Source organism: Podarcis pityusensis (genome assembly GCF_964106645.2).
Source record: "Podarcis pityusensis genome assembly, chromosome: 5".
Lineage (NCBI taxonomy): Eukaryota > Metazoa > Chordata > Lepidosauria > Squamata > Lacertidae > Podarcis > Podarcis pityusensis.
Genome location: NC_138032.1, coordinates 48,027,909 through 48,047,125, shown reverse-complemented (window position 1 = coordinate 48,047,125; position 19,217 = coordinate 48,027,909). Strand labels below are relative to the sequence as shown.

General features: G+C 40.9%; 1 protein-coding gene across 1 annotated transcript in view; it reads right to left on the bottom strand.

Moving 5' to 3' along the window:
• Positions 1 to 13,961, bottom strand: part of SMC3 (structural maintenance of chromosomes 3) — a 31,576-nt gene extending 17,615 nt beyond the window's left edge. The window contains exons 1-13 of the mRNA XM_081005923.1: positions 13,807 to 13,961; positions 10,220 to 10,295; positions 8,782 to 8,820; positions 8,155 to 8,222; positions 7,309 to 7,380; positions 7,140 to 7,219; positions 5,846 to 5,924; positions 4,638 to 4,755; positions 3,360 to 3,535; positions 3,163 to 3,243; positions 2,348 to 2,512; positions 1,469 to 1,590; positions 277 to 490 (exon numbers count right to left, since the gene is read on the bottom strand). Of these exons, the coding sequence (XP_080862049.1) occupies positions 277 to 490; positions 1,469 to 1,590; positions 2,348 to 2,512; positions 3,163 to 3,243; positions 3,360 to 3,535; positions 4,638 to 4,755; positions 5,846 to 5,924; positions 7,140 to 7,219; positions 7,309 to 7,380; positions 8,155 to 8,222; positions 8,782 to 8,820; positions 10,220 to 10,295; positions 13,807 to 13,821 (1,305 nt within the window). The 5' untranslated portion in view covers positions 13,822 to 13,961. The remainder of the gene's footprint in view (positions 1 to 276; positions 491 to 1,468; positions 1,591 to 2,347; positions 2,513 to 3,162; positions 3,244 to 3,359; positions 3,536 to 4,637; positions 4,756 to 5,845; positions 5,925 to 7,139; positions 7,220 to 7,308; positions 7,381 to 8,154; positions 8,223 to 8,781; positions 8,821 to 10,219; positions 10,296 to 13,806) is intronic.
• Positions 13,962 to 19,217: the final 5,256 nt, after the last annotated feature.

Here is a 19,217-nt window from a genome sequence, read left to right as displayed (position 1 = left end):
GATCAGTGCTTTTGTTCCACCCTCCTTTGTAGGGTAACACCACAGGAGCGTCTCCTAATGCCTCCTTCTCACATTCCAGATGTTTCTCAAGGGTTCCCTGAATCTCAAGAGTATTTACGGGAGAGAGGGGGCAAGGAATTTCCACTGTGCCAGCATAGTGCTGAACGCAACCCAATGCATATGAAGCCACACCCAACATACAGAAACCCTGATTATATACAGTACTTATAATTTACCGATTCAAATATTTCTGTACCACCAAACTCAAATCCTTACACTATACTGCTCCAGATTCTTCTCTTTGTTAGCCTCCGTGTCTTCTAAATCTTTATGTATAGCAGCAATCTGCCGTTTCTTGTCATTGATGGCTTGATCTAAGGATTTCAGTTCTTTTTTAATCCATTTATCTCTCTCTTCTTTTGATGTAAACTGACTTCCTCGACCTTGCTTTGCATAAAGATCAGTTCTTTCCTGGGTGGCCTGTGCCAGTCTATTGGAAGAGAAAAATATAACTGAAACCTTTTAACATGAAATTATAATGCTATAAACCTAACAGAGAAGCATATTCTTCATATTTAACATGACACATCAAATTTGAATTAAACTGTAGCAGGGAACTGAAAGAAATCATTTCAAGAAACACTTGTGTTCTTTTCTTTCAATTTTGTTATTTAACAATTGCTTCTCTTTTAAACTTGTTTTATCACTTTCTACTCAATCATCTTCTATTTCAACAGGTCTCAGAAAGCAGAGAGAGAGAGAGAGAGAGAGAGAGAGAAAGCTTTGAAATTTTTTTGATAGTGAGGTAAGATATATACTATTTCCTTTATTTTATATTGTGTTTTGCTCAAATACCTATTATTATTATTTTGGAATTTTATCAAGCTCTCTCATTTAACTCCAACCATTAACACATTTACTCGGGAATGCAATGGGATTTACTTCTGAACTGACATCTCTAGGACTGCACTGTTAGGCTCAGATTGGTCAGCACTTTCAAACATAAAAATCCCAAGCCTCTATCTGTTGACAGAAAACATTTTGTTTTCAAGTGGCAGAAGGAAAACACTAAGCTCTTCTACTCAATCCTGTGCCACTACCTCTTACAGAGGACAGCTCCATCCATTCTACTAGTATGTGTCTTCTCTCTCTTACAGGGAAGTTCAAAGATCATAGAATCATAGAGTTGGAAGGGACCCTGAGAATCATATAGTCAAACTCCAGCAATGCTGGAATATGCAGCTGTCCCTTATGGGGATTGAACCTGCAAACTTGGCATTATCAGCACCATGCTCTAACCGAGTTAACCATGCCAAATGTATTCCAAATTATTTTCTTGCTCATCGCATGATCTATACTAGAACCTTTCCAATTCCTTCACAAAAGAAGAGCTTGTATATGCAGAAGTATTCCTCATTGCACATGCTAAATATTTCCCCTTCATACCATTGCTAATCAGCACACAGACCTGGCAATTCCTCGTTCCTCTTTTTCTTTTACACTATTGAACTTTGGTTCTGTTTCTGCTAGTTCTTTCTGTTTTTCTTCAATTTTCTCAAGAAGTTTCTGCCTCTCTTTCAAGAGTCTTTTCTGGAAAAACAGACAATATGAAGGTCAACAATAAGTAAGGGAAGTGGTTTATCAGAATCAGTAGCTATAGAAGCACTAGAAATTATATGTTCAGAAAAGCTTTGGTCCAGTTTACAGCTTACCAAACTTCAAAGCAGCATCTGTGCATCCCCAATTTTAATAGAGCTACTTAGCAATAAGCTATCATAGACTGCTGCCTTTAACAAGAACAGTAATCTGTGAACAAGCTCTTCTTGTGGAATGCTATTAAATAAGAACTTCAATAAGAAATTTATACGGACAGCACAAAAGCTTGATATAGTTCAAATCAATCTGCAATTGGCTGCTTTTATAGATTTTCTCAATATGTACCAACCGTAGACTATGTACAGACTTCTGTTTACTCTGCATCCATGGCACACTCAGCACTGGCTTGGAAAGTGGTACATAAACAAAGTTAGCCATAATTCATATCTACTCTGTTGTTTCTTATGAAATATTGTACTTTAATGTGTTACCCCCCCCCACCAGTTTTGATCCAAATAGAGAAAAAGAATAACCTTGCTGTGTTTTAATTAGAAAGACAGGTGCTCTTTTTTCACTATGGCAGTCTAGATAACCAGATAACAGAGAACAACTGTCATTGTACCCCTGCTGTCCTTTTATAAAACAGAAGAATTATTTGCCCTGCAGTTTTTACATTCTAATGAGAGAGTCCCAAAAGACAAAATAAAATACACCTTGACATGTTATCCTACAACTAGCCTCCAGCCCTTACCCGCTGTTCACTATTTCCAGCCAGTTCATCTTGCAAGTCTTTTGTTTTAAGCTCTAGTTTGGTCCTCTGTTTAATCTGTTCCTGTCTTTCAGCACTGAGCTGCTCCTTTTCTTCCTTCATAGCTGAAATCTTGGTTTTAAGTTCTCGGACCTGCCGTTCAATTTCCTACGAACGCAACACATCAACAGAAGATTGGAAAAGTACAACAGGTTACATAATTTTAAAACTAAAACAATTCTCAGTACACGATAGGTCTAGCCAGGGAGATGCACATATAGTGTGACATGTCACCAAATGCACTCTCTATCAACAATGCATCATATGGACGAAAACATGCAATTCTGTCTTTTTCACACCCCATCCAGAGTCTCTGTTGCTTGTTACTATGGATTAAGGCAAATGTAAAACAGAAGCAACTACTAACTCATGTGCCCAAACTATGAGGACTTAAGAGCAGCCTTGTGCAAAGATTTAAATCTCCTACTTGAGAGATCTACTGTTTGATTAACTTTTATGAGTGAGCAGGTCCTCCTACACTTCTGAAAAAATGACCTGTTCTGCCTTTAGAACAATTTTAAGGAGAAACGTTTGTGGGGATGATAAGTTAAATTCTTCAGGGGAGCAAACTTTTATCTGACAGAATGCCTTGTTTTCATAATTTTTTTAACTGTTTTTTTTATTCTGTTTTTCACATTAAAGGTATTTATATAGTTTGTTTTTTGTAATGGCTTTGGCTACACAAATAAATAATAATATTTGTTTTAAAACAGTTATTTAGATCAGAACAGTTCTGATCAGAACAATGAAGACCTCACCTCCATTTTATCTCGAGCATCCTGCTGTGCATCTCTTAATTGCCTTGATTTTTCTCCACTTGTTTCCCTTTTGGCAGAAAGCTGAAAAAACATCAGTTGTGGGTTAACATGCACAACATAACTATATTTTTTAAAACTACGTATGTTGAAAAACAAACGCTGGTAACGAAAATAATAATAGTTTAAAAATGGCTTACCTCATCAAGTTTAGCCCTGGTTTCATTAAGTTCCTGATTATAAATGGTGTACTCCAGTGCTCTTCTCATTTTATCCCACTTTTGATATTGAGCAAGCTCTTCTTTCTCCTCTTCCAAAGTATGTAATCGCTCTTCTATATATTTCAACAGCTCATTTATTTTCTCCCTTTTCCCCTCTTTAGAAATGATTTAAGAAAGAGTTTAGAAGACTAAGTTAGTATCAGGAATCTGTCATTAAACAGAACAACAAAACCAACTACATGGCAGAAATGCTCTTTTAAACAACATGTCCTAACTGGGGGAAATCCACTAAGCATAATAGCTTGTATTCTCAATGGTTATGATAAAAAGTTGCCTATGATTTCATTATTTATATTAATTCTCAAAATCAATGATTCATATTTTCTATTGTTCAAAATAACCAAATGATAAAGCAGAGTTAACCACATACAGCATCATTAAATATTTATTTTAAAGGAAAAATAAAGAGATTAATTGAAAGAAACTCCTCATAACATGAAGGCAGGTAGCAAACAGCTACACCGCAACTAGGGATAAATGTGCAGTTCCCAGTCTGATTCTGTACACTGCTCTCTCAGGAAAATCACCAATAACGCCAGTAAGCTCTTTGGGAGAATAGCTGGATTTAGCTAAGTCATGTGCACCATGAATCAACATGACTGATTTACGGCAGGGAACCCTTTTTCTAGCCAAGGGCCATGAACCCTTCTGGACAACAATCTGGGGGCTACATGCTAGGGTGGGAGAACCAAGAGGGAAAAGTGGGTGGCGCAATGAATGTGAATTTTACCATTTTACAGTACACTAGTTTTACATACACACTCCTCTTTCCTCCATCTGGACAAGCAAGAGTCATTATCAGAGTTCAAGGACAGACTTCTGGTAAGCAAAAACATTCAAGGTGGGCATACAGTAGAGCTGGTGGGGTGTGTGGCCTGAGGAGACAGGGTGTTAGCCTCAAAAGGCTCCTCAGAGGCCTGATAGGCTGTATTTGGCCCCTGGGCCCAGGGTTCCTTCCCCCTGCTTTATGGGGTTAAATATGCACAACCTTAATAGAAACATGCAGATATGCAGTTGGACCATAATGGATGCATCATAGAATTCTACACCATAACAATAATTTCCAGATTGTGTCTTACCTCATTGTTTCATATCCACTGTTTCAGTGCATTCGCAGCAAGCCAGAAAATACACTAAATATATCAAAGTAACATGACATGAAGATATTTTGAAATGCTACTGAATGATAATCTTTACCTGTTTCTTTCATTAAGGAGATACTCTCTTCTTTACGTTCATCATATACCCTAGTGCCAGCTACTTCTCTTAACAGTTTTAATCTCTGAGAGTCAGGAGCTGTGGCCATCTGGTTGATCTAAAAAAGAGAATAAGAATAATGTAACATTTTGGACACAGTTTGAAAAAGCAACAAGTAACTATAAAGTTTTTCATAAATGCTTTTTTAGACAAAAAAATATTGCAACAAAATCTCCAATGACACTGCTGCAGCAGCATTAGCAATGATGAGCAGGTGTCACTGTCAACACAATACAGTGGTACCTACGCTTCAGGTTACAGACTCCGCTAACCCAGAAATAGTGCTTCAGGTTAAGAACTTTGCTTCAGGATGAGAACAGAAATCGTGCTGTGGTGGCGCGGCAGCAGCAGGAGGCCCCCTTAACTAAAGTGGTGCTTCAGATTAAGAACAGTTTCAGGTTAAGTATGGACCTCCGGAACAAATTAAGTACTTAACCTGCAGTACCACTGTACTAAGCATTTATGTGCTAGAACAGGGGTTGTCAACCTGGTCCCTACCGCCCACTAGTGGGTGTTTCAGGATTCTAGCTAGGAGGTTCTATGGCACAAGTTGAATCCTCCTTCCATCAAGGACTGGTGGGCGGTAAGGAAATTTTACCATCAAGAAAGATGCATTAGTGGGCAGTAGGTATAAAAAGTTTGACTACCCCTCTGCTAAAGTCAGGAAAAGACTTGTACATTTTGTAACTAGTGTTAACAAATGTTTGGTGAAAACTCAACCAATCTATATGCCTAAAACTGATACTGTCAGGTCTATCTGAGCATACAAAGTTATATGCAATTTTCTCATCTGAAAATATGACTGTATAGGAGATTCTTTAGGAAAAAATAATTTGGTATAGTTAATTTATCACTGCTCAAATATTCAGTTTAAATTGTCACTATCATTATGCTACTGCTACACTCCAGCACCATAAAAACGTAACTGACAGAAAGAATGCCACAAGAATTGAAGCATGCTAACCAGACAGCAGCTACAGTCACATATCATGGGATTTTTCAAATTATTATGAACACATCCAATGATTAAGGAAATATACATCAATTAAAATAGAATGTAAAATAATATGCCTACTTATTAGAGAACTACTTATTCTTCACATTAAAGTTACTATTGTTCTTTGTTCAAAGGATAGTAATCATCATACCTTTCCTTGCTTGACAATATAGTAGGGGTTGCTGCGAGAAAATCCAGCACTTTCAAGAAGGTTCATCACATCATTTTTCCTGGAAGCAAGTTTTCAAACAGTAAAGCTTTCAGTGCATCAGTTTAGAATGAGCTAAATAATACAGGACAAAAATAACAATTGGCCTGCTTCCACTAGACTCAGACATGAAAATTTCTTCTGTTTCATTTAAGTGCTTGCTGCTCAGTCCTCCTTCTACATGGGAAGTAACAGGTTGAACAGAGGGGTCAGGCTGTGCCCTGGCCAAAGGCCTGGTGGAACAGCTCTGTCTTGCAAGCCCTGCGGAAAGATGTCAAGTCCCGCAGGGCCCTAGTTTCTTGTGACAGAGCATTCCACCAGATCGGAGCCACAGCCGAAAAAGCCCTGGCTCTGCTTGAGCCAGCCTAACCTCTCTGTGGCCCGGGACCTCCAAGATGTTTTTGTTTGAAGACCGTAAGGTCCTCTGTGGGACATATTTGCTAACCCAAAAATTGCAGGATCCTTTTTGTAAGCAAACCAAGAACTTTTCCTTTAAATAGTTTGTGTCTTGCCAAATGCAAGGTGGCAATTTGGAACCTTTTTTCTTCTTTATTTTACTGCCAGAAGATGAATACTTGTTTGCTGGAAACTCTGTGCGTTACACATTCACTTATTTGCAAAAATAAATGCCTGTGATTTATTCTAACGCGTACTTCCACGCCGAGTGTTTGTTTAAAGGTGGATGAGGGCAGATATAAATCTAACAAAGCTTTACTGTGCTTGGTGCAAATGCCAGAGTTGGACTGTCTCTTCCAAACCTCTCTCCCCAATATGGAATAACACCCCCAGAACAGCAAGTGGTGGGTGTGCAGGCAAGGTGCAACTTTCTGCAACGTCTTGGAGAGACACAAAGATTGGAAGAGCACACCGCTGAATTCCACCTACAATGTTTCAAGCCCCTTCCCCCACAAACAAACATGAAGACTGAAACAGTAATCAAAACTGTTTTTCAGAAAAACTGAAGACTGAGATTTTCTAGGTTCCAAAATGAACTTGCAGACATCAGAAGAGCACCCAGCTATGAGCAAGCAAGCAAGCATCACATACTTGTCATTCATCCTGGATTCCTCCTATTCATTTGTCAACTAAATATAAAACGTCTCTAGTTGACTTACATACGTGATTTTTAAAATGATTGTCAAGTTTAACAATAAAACATTCCCCCCCCCCAAAAAAAACTGTTATGGTGTACATTTAATCCAGATTTGGTTTAAAAGAAAAAAGGAACTGCGCTTACGTCACCATTTTCTTGTCTAGGAAATACTGGTCCTTTTTAGCGCCAATGACTCTGCGAAGAGATACTTCTTCTTTATCAATCTTAATAAAACAGAAGGGCAGATATTGCAAACTATGCCTCTTAATATAAACTAAGGAAAACAAGCTGATGTACACTATTTTTAACTTACTGGTAACCTGTTGTCCGAGTTGTCAAAGATGATTTCCACAAAAGCAGAAATAACACGAGGACCTGTGCCTTCCTAAGAAAGATCATAATATTAATCCACATTTTAAAGTGTGTACTTTGTATTACAATCTTCCCCATGCCATGCCCATTTTTCAGTGATTTAATAGCTTTGTAACAACTTTTTTATTTGTTTTCTAAATTAGACTGCTCTAATGAAGCCTTTTGGTGGGAAACCACTAATGAATTTAAGTATGAAACTAAGCTAACTTCAGATTCTCAGAAAAAAAATCTGTCTGAGCATGTTCAAGGCCTCTTGTTCTAAGTGTACATTGCATCTCTAAGCAAGTAAACCTTTTCCAAACAGTGGAATGCCTACTATTTATTGAGAGATTTTTATTCCATCTTTCCCCTCAAAGAGTACCCAAGAGAGCTGATCAAGGTTAAACTCCAAAAGTATAAATACAGTGGTGCCTCGCAAGACGAAATTAATCCGTTCCGCGAGTCTCTTCGTCTTGCGAAGCACGGCCATTAGTGGCTTAGCGGCTATTAGCGGCTATTAACGGCTTAGCGGCTTTAAGAAAAAGGAAACAAACTCGCAAGAACTCGCAAGACATTTTGTCTTGCGAAGCAAGCCCATAGGGAAATTCGTCTTGCGGAACGACTCAAAAAACACAAAACCCTTTCATCTAGCGAGTTTTTCGTCTTGCGAGGCATTCGTCTTGCGGGGCACCACTGTAATAGCACCACCTACTTATCATTTCAACAAATGCAAGTAACATGGACCATTATTCCAGCTAACTATTTTACAACAATAGCATGCTCATGTCTAACTGTTATCTTCACTTACATGCAACAAAGCCAACCTTTGCTCAGGACGAAGATGACTGAATTCATCACTGAGAACAAACTGAATTGCTATAATCAAGAAAATAAAGTAAGATGTTAATTTTTAGGATTCTGTTCAGAAGTATTCAGAACTATCAATCAACAGTTTTTATGAATCTCTTATAAATAACAGCATAGGTTGCATTCAATGTGTTGCAAAACTTGGACAAATGTTAAAGCAAGGATCTCTTCAGGAATTTTTCAATTACTTCAGTTTGAAGCAGAACCCAGATGCCTGCCCCACAATGACCAACTAAATAATAATAACAACACTTTGAGAGACACATTTTCCTGCTTTCATCTACCCTCTCCCCCCAAAATACACACTCCACTAGTGACCACTCCACTAGGTCCACTGCCAGGCATTAGCCAGCGTCCGGCCATGGATATCAACACTAAACATGCCACACACTCAGCAAGTGAATCCATCGCCAGAGTGAAGGAGGTTGCAAGAGAAGGGGATTAAAAGAAACTAATCAGTCTTGCAATTAACGTTCCCCAAGCAATGCACTTCTCAGGCAAGGCACATAGGGATATGGAAGGAGCTGGAGAAGACATTTTAGATTATTGTACATAAGCTTTCACTTACCATAGAAAAAGTTGCTTTTTCCAGAACCATTTCTGCCCACTAAAAAGAAAAATTAAGTTACACATAAGGGTCAGGTTAAATTGTGTATTTTCAGTAAATAATGTTTCTAAATTGAGGATTATAGACTAGCTGTAAAACAGATAGACAAATGTATGTAAAGAGTGGAAGATCAATGACAATAAATTATAAGGTTGGCCGAACTGCCACCTGACCCATCTCCATGGGACTCCATTGTGTGTTATCAACTCTGCAGCTCAGCAGAGTGAGAAAGACTCTTTAACATATGTTTGTTCTGTATAATTGCCCCTTCTCATTTGAACGCCAGCAACAGCCAGTCACTCTGATAGAAAATAAAGGTGAACTATGAATATAAAATAATCCTAATAGTTATTATGGCTTATGAAAACCAGCCAATTTTCAATAAAAACAATCTGTATGATGACATTCTCTAACTTTCAAGAGTTTGACTACTTGTCACCAAATTCTTTTCAGCAGTCCCCTTACTTTGAAATGCATGTACCTCCCCACTAGTGTCTTTAGATTATACAGGAGAATAGGTAATCATTGTACTGGTAATCATATCTTGTAATGTTCTCCTGGGGAGAAATTCTTTTAAAGAAATAACCTATCCTTCCTAGGTCATACACTAACAAATTTTTTGTGTGAGCTTCCACTGCAGTTTGGGATTCTGGCCATGACAGAGGGTATCATGTGGGAAGGCTACAGCCCTGCTTGTGGATGAATGGAAAAGAACTGAACTAGAATAAGCTATTATAGGGACATCTTCCCTCTCCAATCCCCAGAAGAGAACTATTCCCTGACTTGGCCATATGAATGGATGGTTTTCAAGTTTGAAATGGATTTTTATTTTGTTAAGATTCTATCACACTTTCTTCCTAAGAGTTTATACTAACTCACCTACATTTTACTAGCACAACAACGTGAGAAACAATGACTCCTAATGGGATCTCCCAGTAACATCCATAGGAAAACTAGTACTTGAATCTGGTCTCCTCAGTTCACCACTGGTGAATAACCTTTCAATACAGTTCTGGATTGCTTTCTTAACTATGTGGTATTTTTGTCTCTCAGCATGGCATAAATTCTGGTCAAGATACAAGAACATTCTGAACTACTAACTGCCAGATAAAGAGGCAAGAAGAAATGTTATCTCTTTCTAGGCTATGCTGTGAAAAGGTTCTATTTTCCTTGCAACAATATTTGTGAAGAAACCTGTGTTTATTAGAAGGAATCCCCTTTTGAAACTTACAGGGCAATGCAGAAACCTTCAAGCCCTTCAGGGAAAAACTATATAAACACTCAAGGAATAGCAACCACCTCACTATGAAGAACAAATAATACTTCTATCACCTCCATGAAGAGGCTCACTTAAACGATACACATTTAATATTATAGTCATTGTCCTAGAAAAACTTACCAATGACATTATGCTTTGAACTGAAGGGATCTACTATAGTCTGATCTCGGTAGCTTCGGAACCCCTGGATGATCACCTGAAATAAACAAGTGCAAGTTTTTAAAGTGGCCAACAATACCATCATTATTTGCTATCACCTGCAGCTTTTATAACTACACGTTTTAAAAGAGAGTAATATTTTTCAAAGGTACAATATTCATTGTTGTACTTTCTAAACTACAAGTTACTTGAGAATTAGCAGGAAGCATACTTGGGGAAGGACTATATAGTCACTAGGAAGCATTAATGGATGAGCAGCTGGAACAACAGCAGCAGCAGCAACATCCAATACCCTAAAAAAATAGACACTGTCTATTATCATCTCTCCAGGTTTTTTGGGTTTTTTTTACAAACTTTGTATACCATAGAGAAAACTTTGTTAATATTAATTATTAATAATATTAATTTATACAGTTCCTAATTATTACAATCCTATAAAGTTGCCCCAAATAAACAACTCATCAAAGATATGCAGAAAATAAAACCTGGTTTTGCTGCATCAAATCATACCCTTTACATTGCACCGGCCCTCTCACTTTTGGCTCTTCAACCCAAATTCTATAGGTGATTAAGACACAAATTTAACAATAGCTTTTACTTTTTTTACATTTAGCCTAATCATATTAAATCAATTAACTCTTTAAAAAGCCAGATCTTACCAGTGTGACATGTAAACATGAAACAATACCACTAATTACTAAACAGCTAGCATCATATACCGGTATATAATGTTTGCAAGTCTGCTAATAAAATAATTTCAAAAGATATCACACATAACTCAGTAATTTAAGTACATGAGTTCAGCCTGCAAAGAAGCCACACAAGCGCGAAGCCTTATCAGTGGTTGGAATGTGGGGAAAGTTTTGCTTGTCAGCCAAATTTTGCAGCACTTAAGAGAATCCGCACAGAAGAGAAAGCCTATCAGTGTTTGAAGTGTGTGAAATACCTCATTCAGGACTCACACCTAAGAATGCACAAGTCCACACAGGAGAGAAACCTTATGAACATCCAGATTGTGGGAAATGACATACTCAGGGGTTTCATCTTGAAAGTCACCAGGCAACCCACTCTGGACAAAAAGAGTGCATATGCCTACTGTGGGGGAAATATTTCTCTTACATATCCCTCCTTGCTAGTCATTGAAGAGTGCATACTAGAGAAAAACCTAACAAGTGCCTTCGAGTGTGGTAAATGTATCAGTCTGAGCACACACCTCAGGACTCATTGCAGCTTGCACACAAGAGAAAAACAATATAAATGTCTGGAGTGTAGGAAATGTTTCAGCCTGTACAGACATCTTTTGATCTATCAGAAAGTCAACATATGACACCAACAAAATCATGCTAAACCTTGAAAACCCCATACAACACAAACTTTGTAGACAGGCCATGCCTCCCCAAACAGTGGAAAACAATGAAGCAAATCCACACAGGAAAGGTATGTATAAATGGCTTTCATGATGGGAAAAGACACTGCCTGTATAAACTGTCTGCTCATTAAAAAAAATGAAAATTATCCAGGGCTAGTGGGGAGAAAAGGAACCCATATATAGGAAAGAAGATCTGTGGATACCATCCAGAGAACACTTAAAGATTCAAAATAGAGTTTTGATAAGAAATTTGAAGAAACTGCACAATAGGGTATAAAATGTCCATGTCCTTTGAAAATTAGACAAAGAGTTGTAAGCTGAAAAATGGTTCCTTGCTTCTCTTTTTGTGCTGGTTTTTGACAGTGATGCTTGTTACCTTCCAAATGGCCACACTTGTACATGATGTTAAACCCTATTTTGTTTTGAACTATGGTTTAACATGAATAAGCTTCCCCTGCTTTTTTTTTGATGTGCTAGCATTGTGTTGTGTGCACCCACCTTGTGGTTTGAAAGAAACCACGAACACCTAGCTAGAATAAATCAAGGGTAAATAAAATGCAAAAACAAAAAAACAAAACCCCACAGTTCGCAAGAGTAGTTCCACATAGTGCAGATTGAGAAAGTGGGGAGGTCATCTTTAAATTCAATATTGCAGGTTTAGCTTTCAGCTTAAGTTAAGTGTAAGTTTCAAGTTTCAGTTGCAATGTTTAGCTGATAAACTGAAGAGTGGGCTGAAGGTAAAGTTAAAAGTTGAGCTTTGGCTAGGTTTTTAAACCAGTTAGAGATTATTACGTTTTTATCTCTCTTAGCGCCAAGGAGAATGCAAATCAGAGACTCAAAGTGTCCTTGGGAGATGCAGCTTTTCACAATAGGCAGGCAGAGAGCTGTCCTATGTACAACTGTCAGGAGCAATGCCTCAATGCCTTCCACATGTGCTGCATTAGGAGGATTTGGGGCATCACATGGCAGGGCAGTTTCAAACAAAGAATGTGCTCTCCCAAGCCCACATTCCCAGCACATTTGAACTTTGTCTCAGCAACATCTACGTTGGCTTGGTCATGTCCACAGAATGGAAGATGGCAGGATCCCCAAGGATGTGCTCTACAGATAGCTGGCTTCCAGCACCAGCAGACCAGCTCTTGTGATACAAAGATGTCTGCAAACATGACATGAAGGCTGGCAACATCAACCCCACCATGTGGGATGTCCTTTGCAGACAACTGCAGTGCCTGGAGACAAGACAGTCTGGTTGTGCATCCACAGCAGTGACCATAGGAGGAATGACAGCACCAAGAGAAGAAATGCCATGGTGCATCTGCAGCAGTACAACCAGATGCCTTCATCTGCCCTAGCTGCAACAAAACATGTCTCTCCCCTATTGGTCTCTACAGCCACAGCAGGCGCTGCAACCTTCCAATGGTTTGACTTCACCGCCAAAGGCGAACTCTCCCTGAGACAGATGCACAACTACGTGCATGGGGCCTTTCTTCTATGGTGGAGGGGGAACTGTCCAACTATGCAAGCCCACCTGCAATCTGATGTGTTGCAATCCAGGTTTGCCCCCCTCACCTACTAATGTTGGTGAGACCATAGCTTTTAAGCACAAGGCAGGGGCCTTCCTTTAACAAACTCAGAGGCCTGAGAAGGGAATACATACTTAAAAAAAACAAAAAACTATTTTCTAGCATTCACATAACTGCCTTTTAACTGGATCCTTCCGGATTCTGAAGAGGAAAGTCTACCCCTGCAATGACACACCGCTACCAATATGGTATTCTGAACGTCCGCTCCAGATGGGCCCCAGAACTTCCCAGTGTTTACATCTCTCCCCGCCATGCACTGCAATACGCAGGCCATGGGCGAAACCACCTCCCCCCCGCCCCTCATTCGAAAGTGGGATCCGCCAGAAAGGCCCTTTCGGAGATGACAGCCTCGGCCGCCCCCCTCCCTCCATCTATGGGATCATGCCGTGAGGAGAAAAACCCTCCCGAGCAAAAAGCCGCCGCAGCCCCCCTCGAGCCGAAGCCCCTCTTCTCCCTCCCCAAACCAGATCCCCCCCCCCCAGCGAAACATCGTAGCCAGCGTCGCCCTCCCCCCTCAGATACTTTAATGAAGCCGCCCTCCCCTGCGACAGCGGAGCCACCTCATCACAAAAAAGGGGCCCCATCACTCCGTTTACCTGTTTGATATACATGCTGGCGGCGGCCTCTCCTCAGCGCTGAGCCCGCCCCGCTCACAAACCACGGACAAAATGGCGGCGAAGCCTCCCCGATCCCGTTCGCCGCGGAACGCACCACTTAGTCTCTGGAAATAGGAGGGTTGGGAAAGGAAAGCACGAAGCGGCAGCGGAAAGCGCCCGTCCCTTCCCACATCTTGAAGGCGCTGTTCTACCTGTGGTTTTCGCGTCGCATTCAGGATTCGGTGAAGTAGGCCCGCGAGCTAATAACGCGTTTCCTCCCCCCCACCTCGTATGAATTGGTTCAGCCCGACATGAACTTGTGTTGGGCGCCAAGGCGAGGTCAGCCAATGGGAGCGGGAGGAGAGCGCCAAACAGGAGACGGGAGGGTAATGGAGTGGGCGCTGGAGCGAAGAGGGAACGCTAGAGGGCGCTTGTCATTGTAGTGAAGGCGGGGCGGGGGTCGTTCTCTTAGTGCCAACTCCCCCACCCGGACAAGAGGGAAGTGTCAGCATTCTTGGGACTCCTCCTGGTGGCTGCAGAAGTACAGAAGGAAGTACAGGAGGGGATAACGAAAGAGGCAAACCCGAAACAGCCCGGTTCTAAATGATGGCTGGTTGTTGAGGGCGGGGAGCAGAGAATTTGCGGGTGAAGAGAGGAATGGACCCTCATAGAAAAAGAGGATGGCGAGGATGCACAGGAGCACTGCACGCTGCAACATTTTGTTGTAGGTTCTTGCAATGCATGTAACATTGCTTATGTCGTAAGCACCGCCTTTTTAAAAGCAACCAAGGGTATTGTGGCCCCTGAAAGACCCACGCAAGCTGCAGTTCTATTGCACGTGTATGCAGCAACATGTAAACCACCCCAAAAAGCTTGCAGTATGCACAACCTATAGGTCCCTTAGCACCTACAAAATATCACCTCAAAACTTCACAATTCACAAGGTCTTCCCGTGTAGCTTCTGTTTGCAGTGGCTTGGCCTCTCCCCAACACTGAACTCACCCACCCCTCTCCCAAACATGCCCACATTTGATTGCCAGGATTGGACTTCTACAGTGGTGCAAAGAACTTCTGAGTGTGATGGTGGCTAAAGTAGGCGCTTTTTTCTGTTGACTGAGCCAGGGAAGCCCATAGCATTTTGTGTTACGCCATTCCACACTCACACACTCAAATGCAGCCATTTTGCATTATGCCACAGAAACTATTTTATGATAGGTGTCCATGACACTTTTGGAAAACTCCAAATGTGCCCACTGGCCCCAAAAAGTTGACAACTCCAATCTCCAAGCAGAGGCAGATTTAGGGTGACTGATTCAGTCGCACCACAGGGGGCACCGCAACTATGATGTAGAATGGAAGGTGAGAGGTTGGGGGGGCTGCTGAATTTTGGTGTCAAACCAGGCACTGCTGAAATGTGAAACCGCAAAGTCCACCACTGCTCCAAGGAATAACCATAGCCACACATGTTATAACATGTGCAGGAAACATCATTTCATTTTTCATACATGGAGATAATCTTCATTTTGGAAATGACAAATATTGCAATATATGAAGGGTAGTGTGAGTGTTTTTGCTATGGTTTAGTTTCTTGGGTAACTGATATACCCAATGGATGTCTAATAGAAAATACTTGCATCACTCTGCTTATCTGTTTCCTGTCACCCCTAATCAATATAAATTGGCATTCTCCTAGATTTCTCTCTTTCATTTTTATTTTTCTGTTTGTAAATGAAAAAAGAGTAAAAGGAAAGTTACTTATTCTTTTACTATCAAATATTAATATAATGAATAAATTTAACAATTATTTTGTAGTAATTTCTGTAGTCCCTGCTGCTTATCTCTTATCAATGCTTAGGATGCAATCCAAACTCCTGGCTAGCAGTGTGGGACTTAATGGAGTGAAGAGGCTCCCCTCCCATCCATAGCCCTGTTGCTTACGCCAACCATGGCAGAAGGGAGGCAGAGAAAAAGCTCTTCGCTGTGGCAGCTCCCAGGCTTGTGTAATGAAGATCCCTGGATCAGGCCCACTGCTGCCACATGATGCCAGCATGGCTTGCTCAGAATCCAGTGGCTCTTGTGCCATCCCAGCTTTGCATCTTCCCTTTCCACAGGCTACCACCAGCAGGGAACTCTCTCTGAGTGACTTTGCTTGGCATGTGAGTGGGGAATGGGTACCGTGGAAGCATTTACAAAGACCATATCTGTGAATTTTCACAGGATTCTATTAGTCTTTCCCATATGAAATATGGAAAACTGAGGCCAACTGCTTGCAAGTACTATACGAAAAATAACATGCTGATTGAGTGCTATAAAGGCCACAAAATAATCTGAAGGAATAAAGAGAAAATTGTTATTTCTACATTCTGTAAATTATAGCAATTTTAGGCATGACGTGTAACAACAGTGGGAAGAAAATTTACCAGAGGAAATGGGATTTTCACCTTGACAGCATCTCATTTTAGAAGTGTAATTATTATCAAAATCAATTTGTATGTATAATAGAATTTTTGCAACTAGCCCTTTTCCTATTAAAACAAATCTGTTCAGAACATAATTGCCTGGTTCCTGTCTCTCTGCTGTGAGCAGTAGATATTGGCCAATTACTTTTCTTTATCATTAGCATTCCAACATCACAAAGTGCTCTTAGCACTCTTCTAATAGCAACAACACCTGTAACACCTGAAGGAATAGTTTATGCTGAGAACACTGCCAGTAAGGGTACTTATTTAGGTTTTAATCCCATCCAAACCCAAAAGCTCTGTGTGGGTAAGAATTCTTAAAGCACATGCACAATAGCCAATTAAAATCAGTAAATCCATAAAACCCTTTAATTAAATGAAGCGCTGTTAAGCTGCACATATACTTGACCTTTTCTTGGGAGATTTGTTGTTGGCAGGCATTCTAGAATTCCGTAGGCTCCTTTGCCTTTAATAGCTGCATGACAAGCAGTAAGTCAAGTGTTTGAAGCCTCCCCCTATTATCTCAATTCTAGGGGTGTGGTGGGGGTGAAATCACACTTTGAACTTGTTCTTTATTCTAAAGGTCCGAATTAAAGAGACGGGGCGGAGGAGTTGGTGTCCCAACCACTCATGGTTAGGAAGTTTCCCCAGTAACTAACGAAATCATGCTTTCCTACACTTAAAGAATGTCTATGTGTTTCAACTTTCCATCTCACAGCCTTGCATTGTGAATTGTTATCAGTACCTCTTCTATTAGTCAATATCTACTCCTCCATATCAAGATTAGTCAAGAGGAAAGGTTACAGCATTTGGAGCTTTTTCATTTAGAGACAAGGTGACTAAGACATGATAGAAGTGTCAGTGCAAAAAAAACCCTGGACTGCCAGTAGCGCATATGAAAACATCTAGTGGTCTTAGTAGACCCCAAGCATAACAATGTGATGCAGCAGTAAAAAAAGCTAAAGCTATTCGGGCTGCATTAACAGTAGTAGTGTCCAGATCAAGGGAAATAATAGTCCTGCTCTGTTCTGCCTTGGTCAGACCACACCTGGAATACTGTGCTCCATTCTGGATCTCACAATTTAAGAAGGATATTGACAAGCTGGAACATGTGCAGAGGAGGACCAAGATGATCAAGGGTCTGGAACCCAAGCCTATGGGGAACAGTTGAGGGTGTTGGGTATGTTTAGCCTGTAAAAAGGAGACTGAAAGGAGATGTGATAGCCACCTTAAAATATCTCAGGGGTTGCCACATGGAAGATGGAGCAAGCTTGTTTTCTCCTGTTCCAGAGGCTAGGACCTGAACCAATGGCTCCAAGTTACAAGAAAGGAGATTCCTACTAACCATCAGAAAGAACTTTCTGACAGTAAGTGTCACAGTCCGGTTCACGGGCGATCAAAGTCCCGGCCGGGGGCAAAATGGCGGGGTGGGAGCAGGAATGCGAGTCCAGAAGCCAGGAGTCAAAAAGCCAAGAGTCCGAGGGTCAGAGAGCTGGGAGTCAAGAAGCCAGGAAGCAAGGAGTCACGAAATCAGGGGTCCGAGGATCAAGAAGCAAGGAGTCAAGGAGCCAAACACAGCAAGGCAGGGAACATGTTGCTGTGGCAAAGAGTCGAAGGGAAAATGTTGACCTTATATACCTTCCTGGCTCTTGCCACCAGGTGCTGTGAGTTACCAATCGGCCTCACCTGTGAGGCTGCGCCTTGCCTCTTCAGAACAAACTTAGGAAGGCCCCAGTCCTGCAGAGTCCTATTGGTCACAGGGCCTGGCTCCTGCACGCACACCTGACAGTAAGAACTGTTCAACAGTGGAACGGACTCCCTTGGGAGGTTGTAGACTCCCTTAGAGGTTTTAAAGAAGAGGTTGGATGGCCATCTGTCATTGATGCTTTAGTTGAGATTCCTGCATTGCAGGGGATTGGACTCGATGACCCTTGGGATGGTTTACAGTATAAAAGGTGGTTTACAGTATACAGGTGGTTTATAGTATAAAAATACAAAATGCATAACTTTTTTTTTATTTTAAGAAAACCACACATTTAAAAGGTCATAAGGTGTTTAACAGCCAACGTTCTGGCTGACTGTTTTCAACTGGCACCTACGTTCTTATCTACAGTAAAGTGTAGATCAGGCTTCTTCAAACTCGGCCCTCTGATGTTTTTTTTGGCCTACAACTCCCATGATCCCTAGCTAGCAGGACCATTGGTCAGGGATGATGGGCACTGTAGTCTTAAAACATCTAGTGGGCTGTGTTTGAGGAAGCCTGGTGTAGATGAATGCAGGAAGTAGTGCACAAGTCAATCAGTAGGTGACACTCTGCACCCTTCTTTGAACATAGGATGCTATCATATACCAGGTCAGGTCAAACTTGTCCAGCTAGACCAGAACTGCCTACTCCAGCAAGCAGTGACTCTCCAGTTTCAGGCAGATATCACTTACTACCTTAATTCAAGATGCCTGGGATCTCAGCAAATAAGGTGCTGTACTACTGAGTTATGGTTCCTTCCCATGGTGGGCCAAGGTTGCCCAGCACTGCAACATTTCATCTATCTCTTCTTAAATGAACTGGTGCAATCTCTCTGCCAACTTTCAGAATGGTAGGGCAGACTGTACTATTCTTAGGGCTGGTAAAGTAGAATTCACTTTATCTCTCTGTGAGCAGTTAGCCTCAAAACTTGTGATGCAAGGGAGCTGCCACTGGGTAAATACATACTAATAGATGGGTAAGCACCCAGTGAATTTCGTGGCCAAATGGAGTTAAACACACACGCGCGCGCACACACACACACACTCTTTTATTAATTTTCACAATTAAACAAAATCACATTAAAGTATAAATAAAAAACATAAAAAAATTCAAACAACTGTATTCACATAGTATTAAATCCACGTTTTGGGATTACTCAAATCCATTGACTTCCCTCCACTCCCTCCCCTGATTCCTTTGTATTGTCT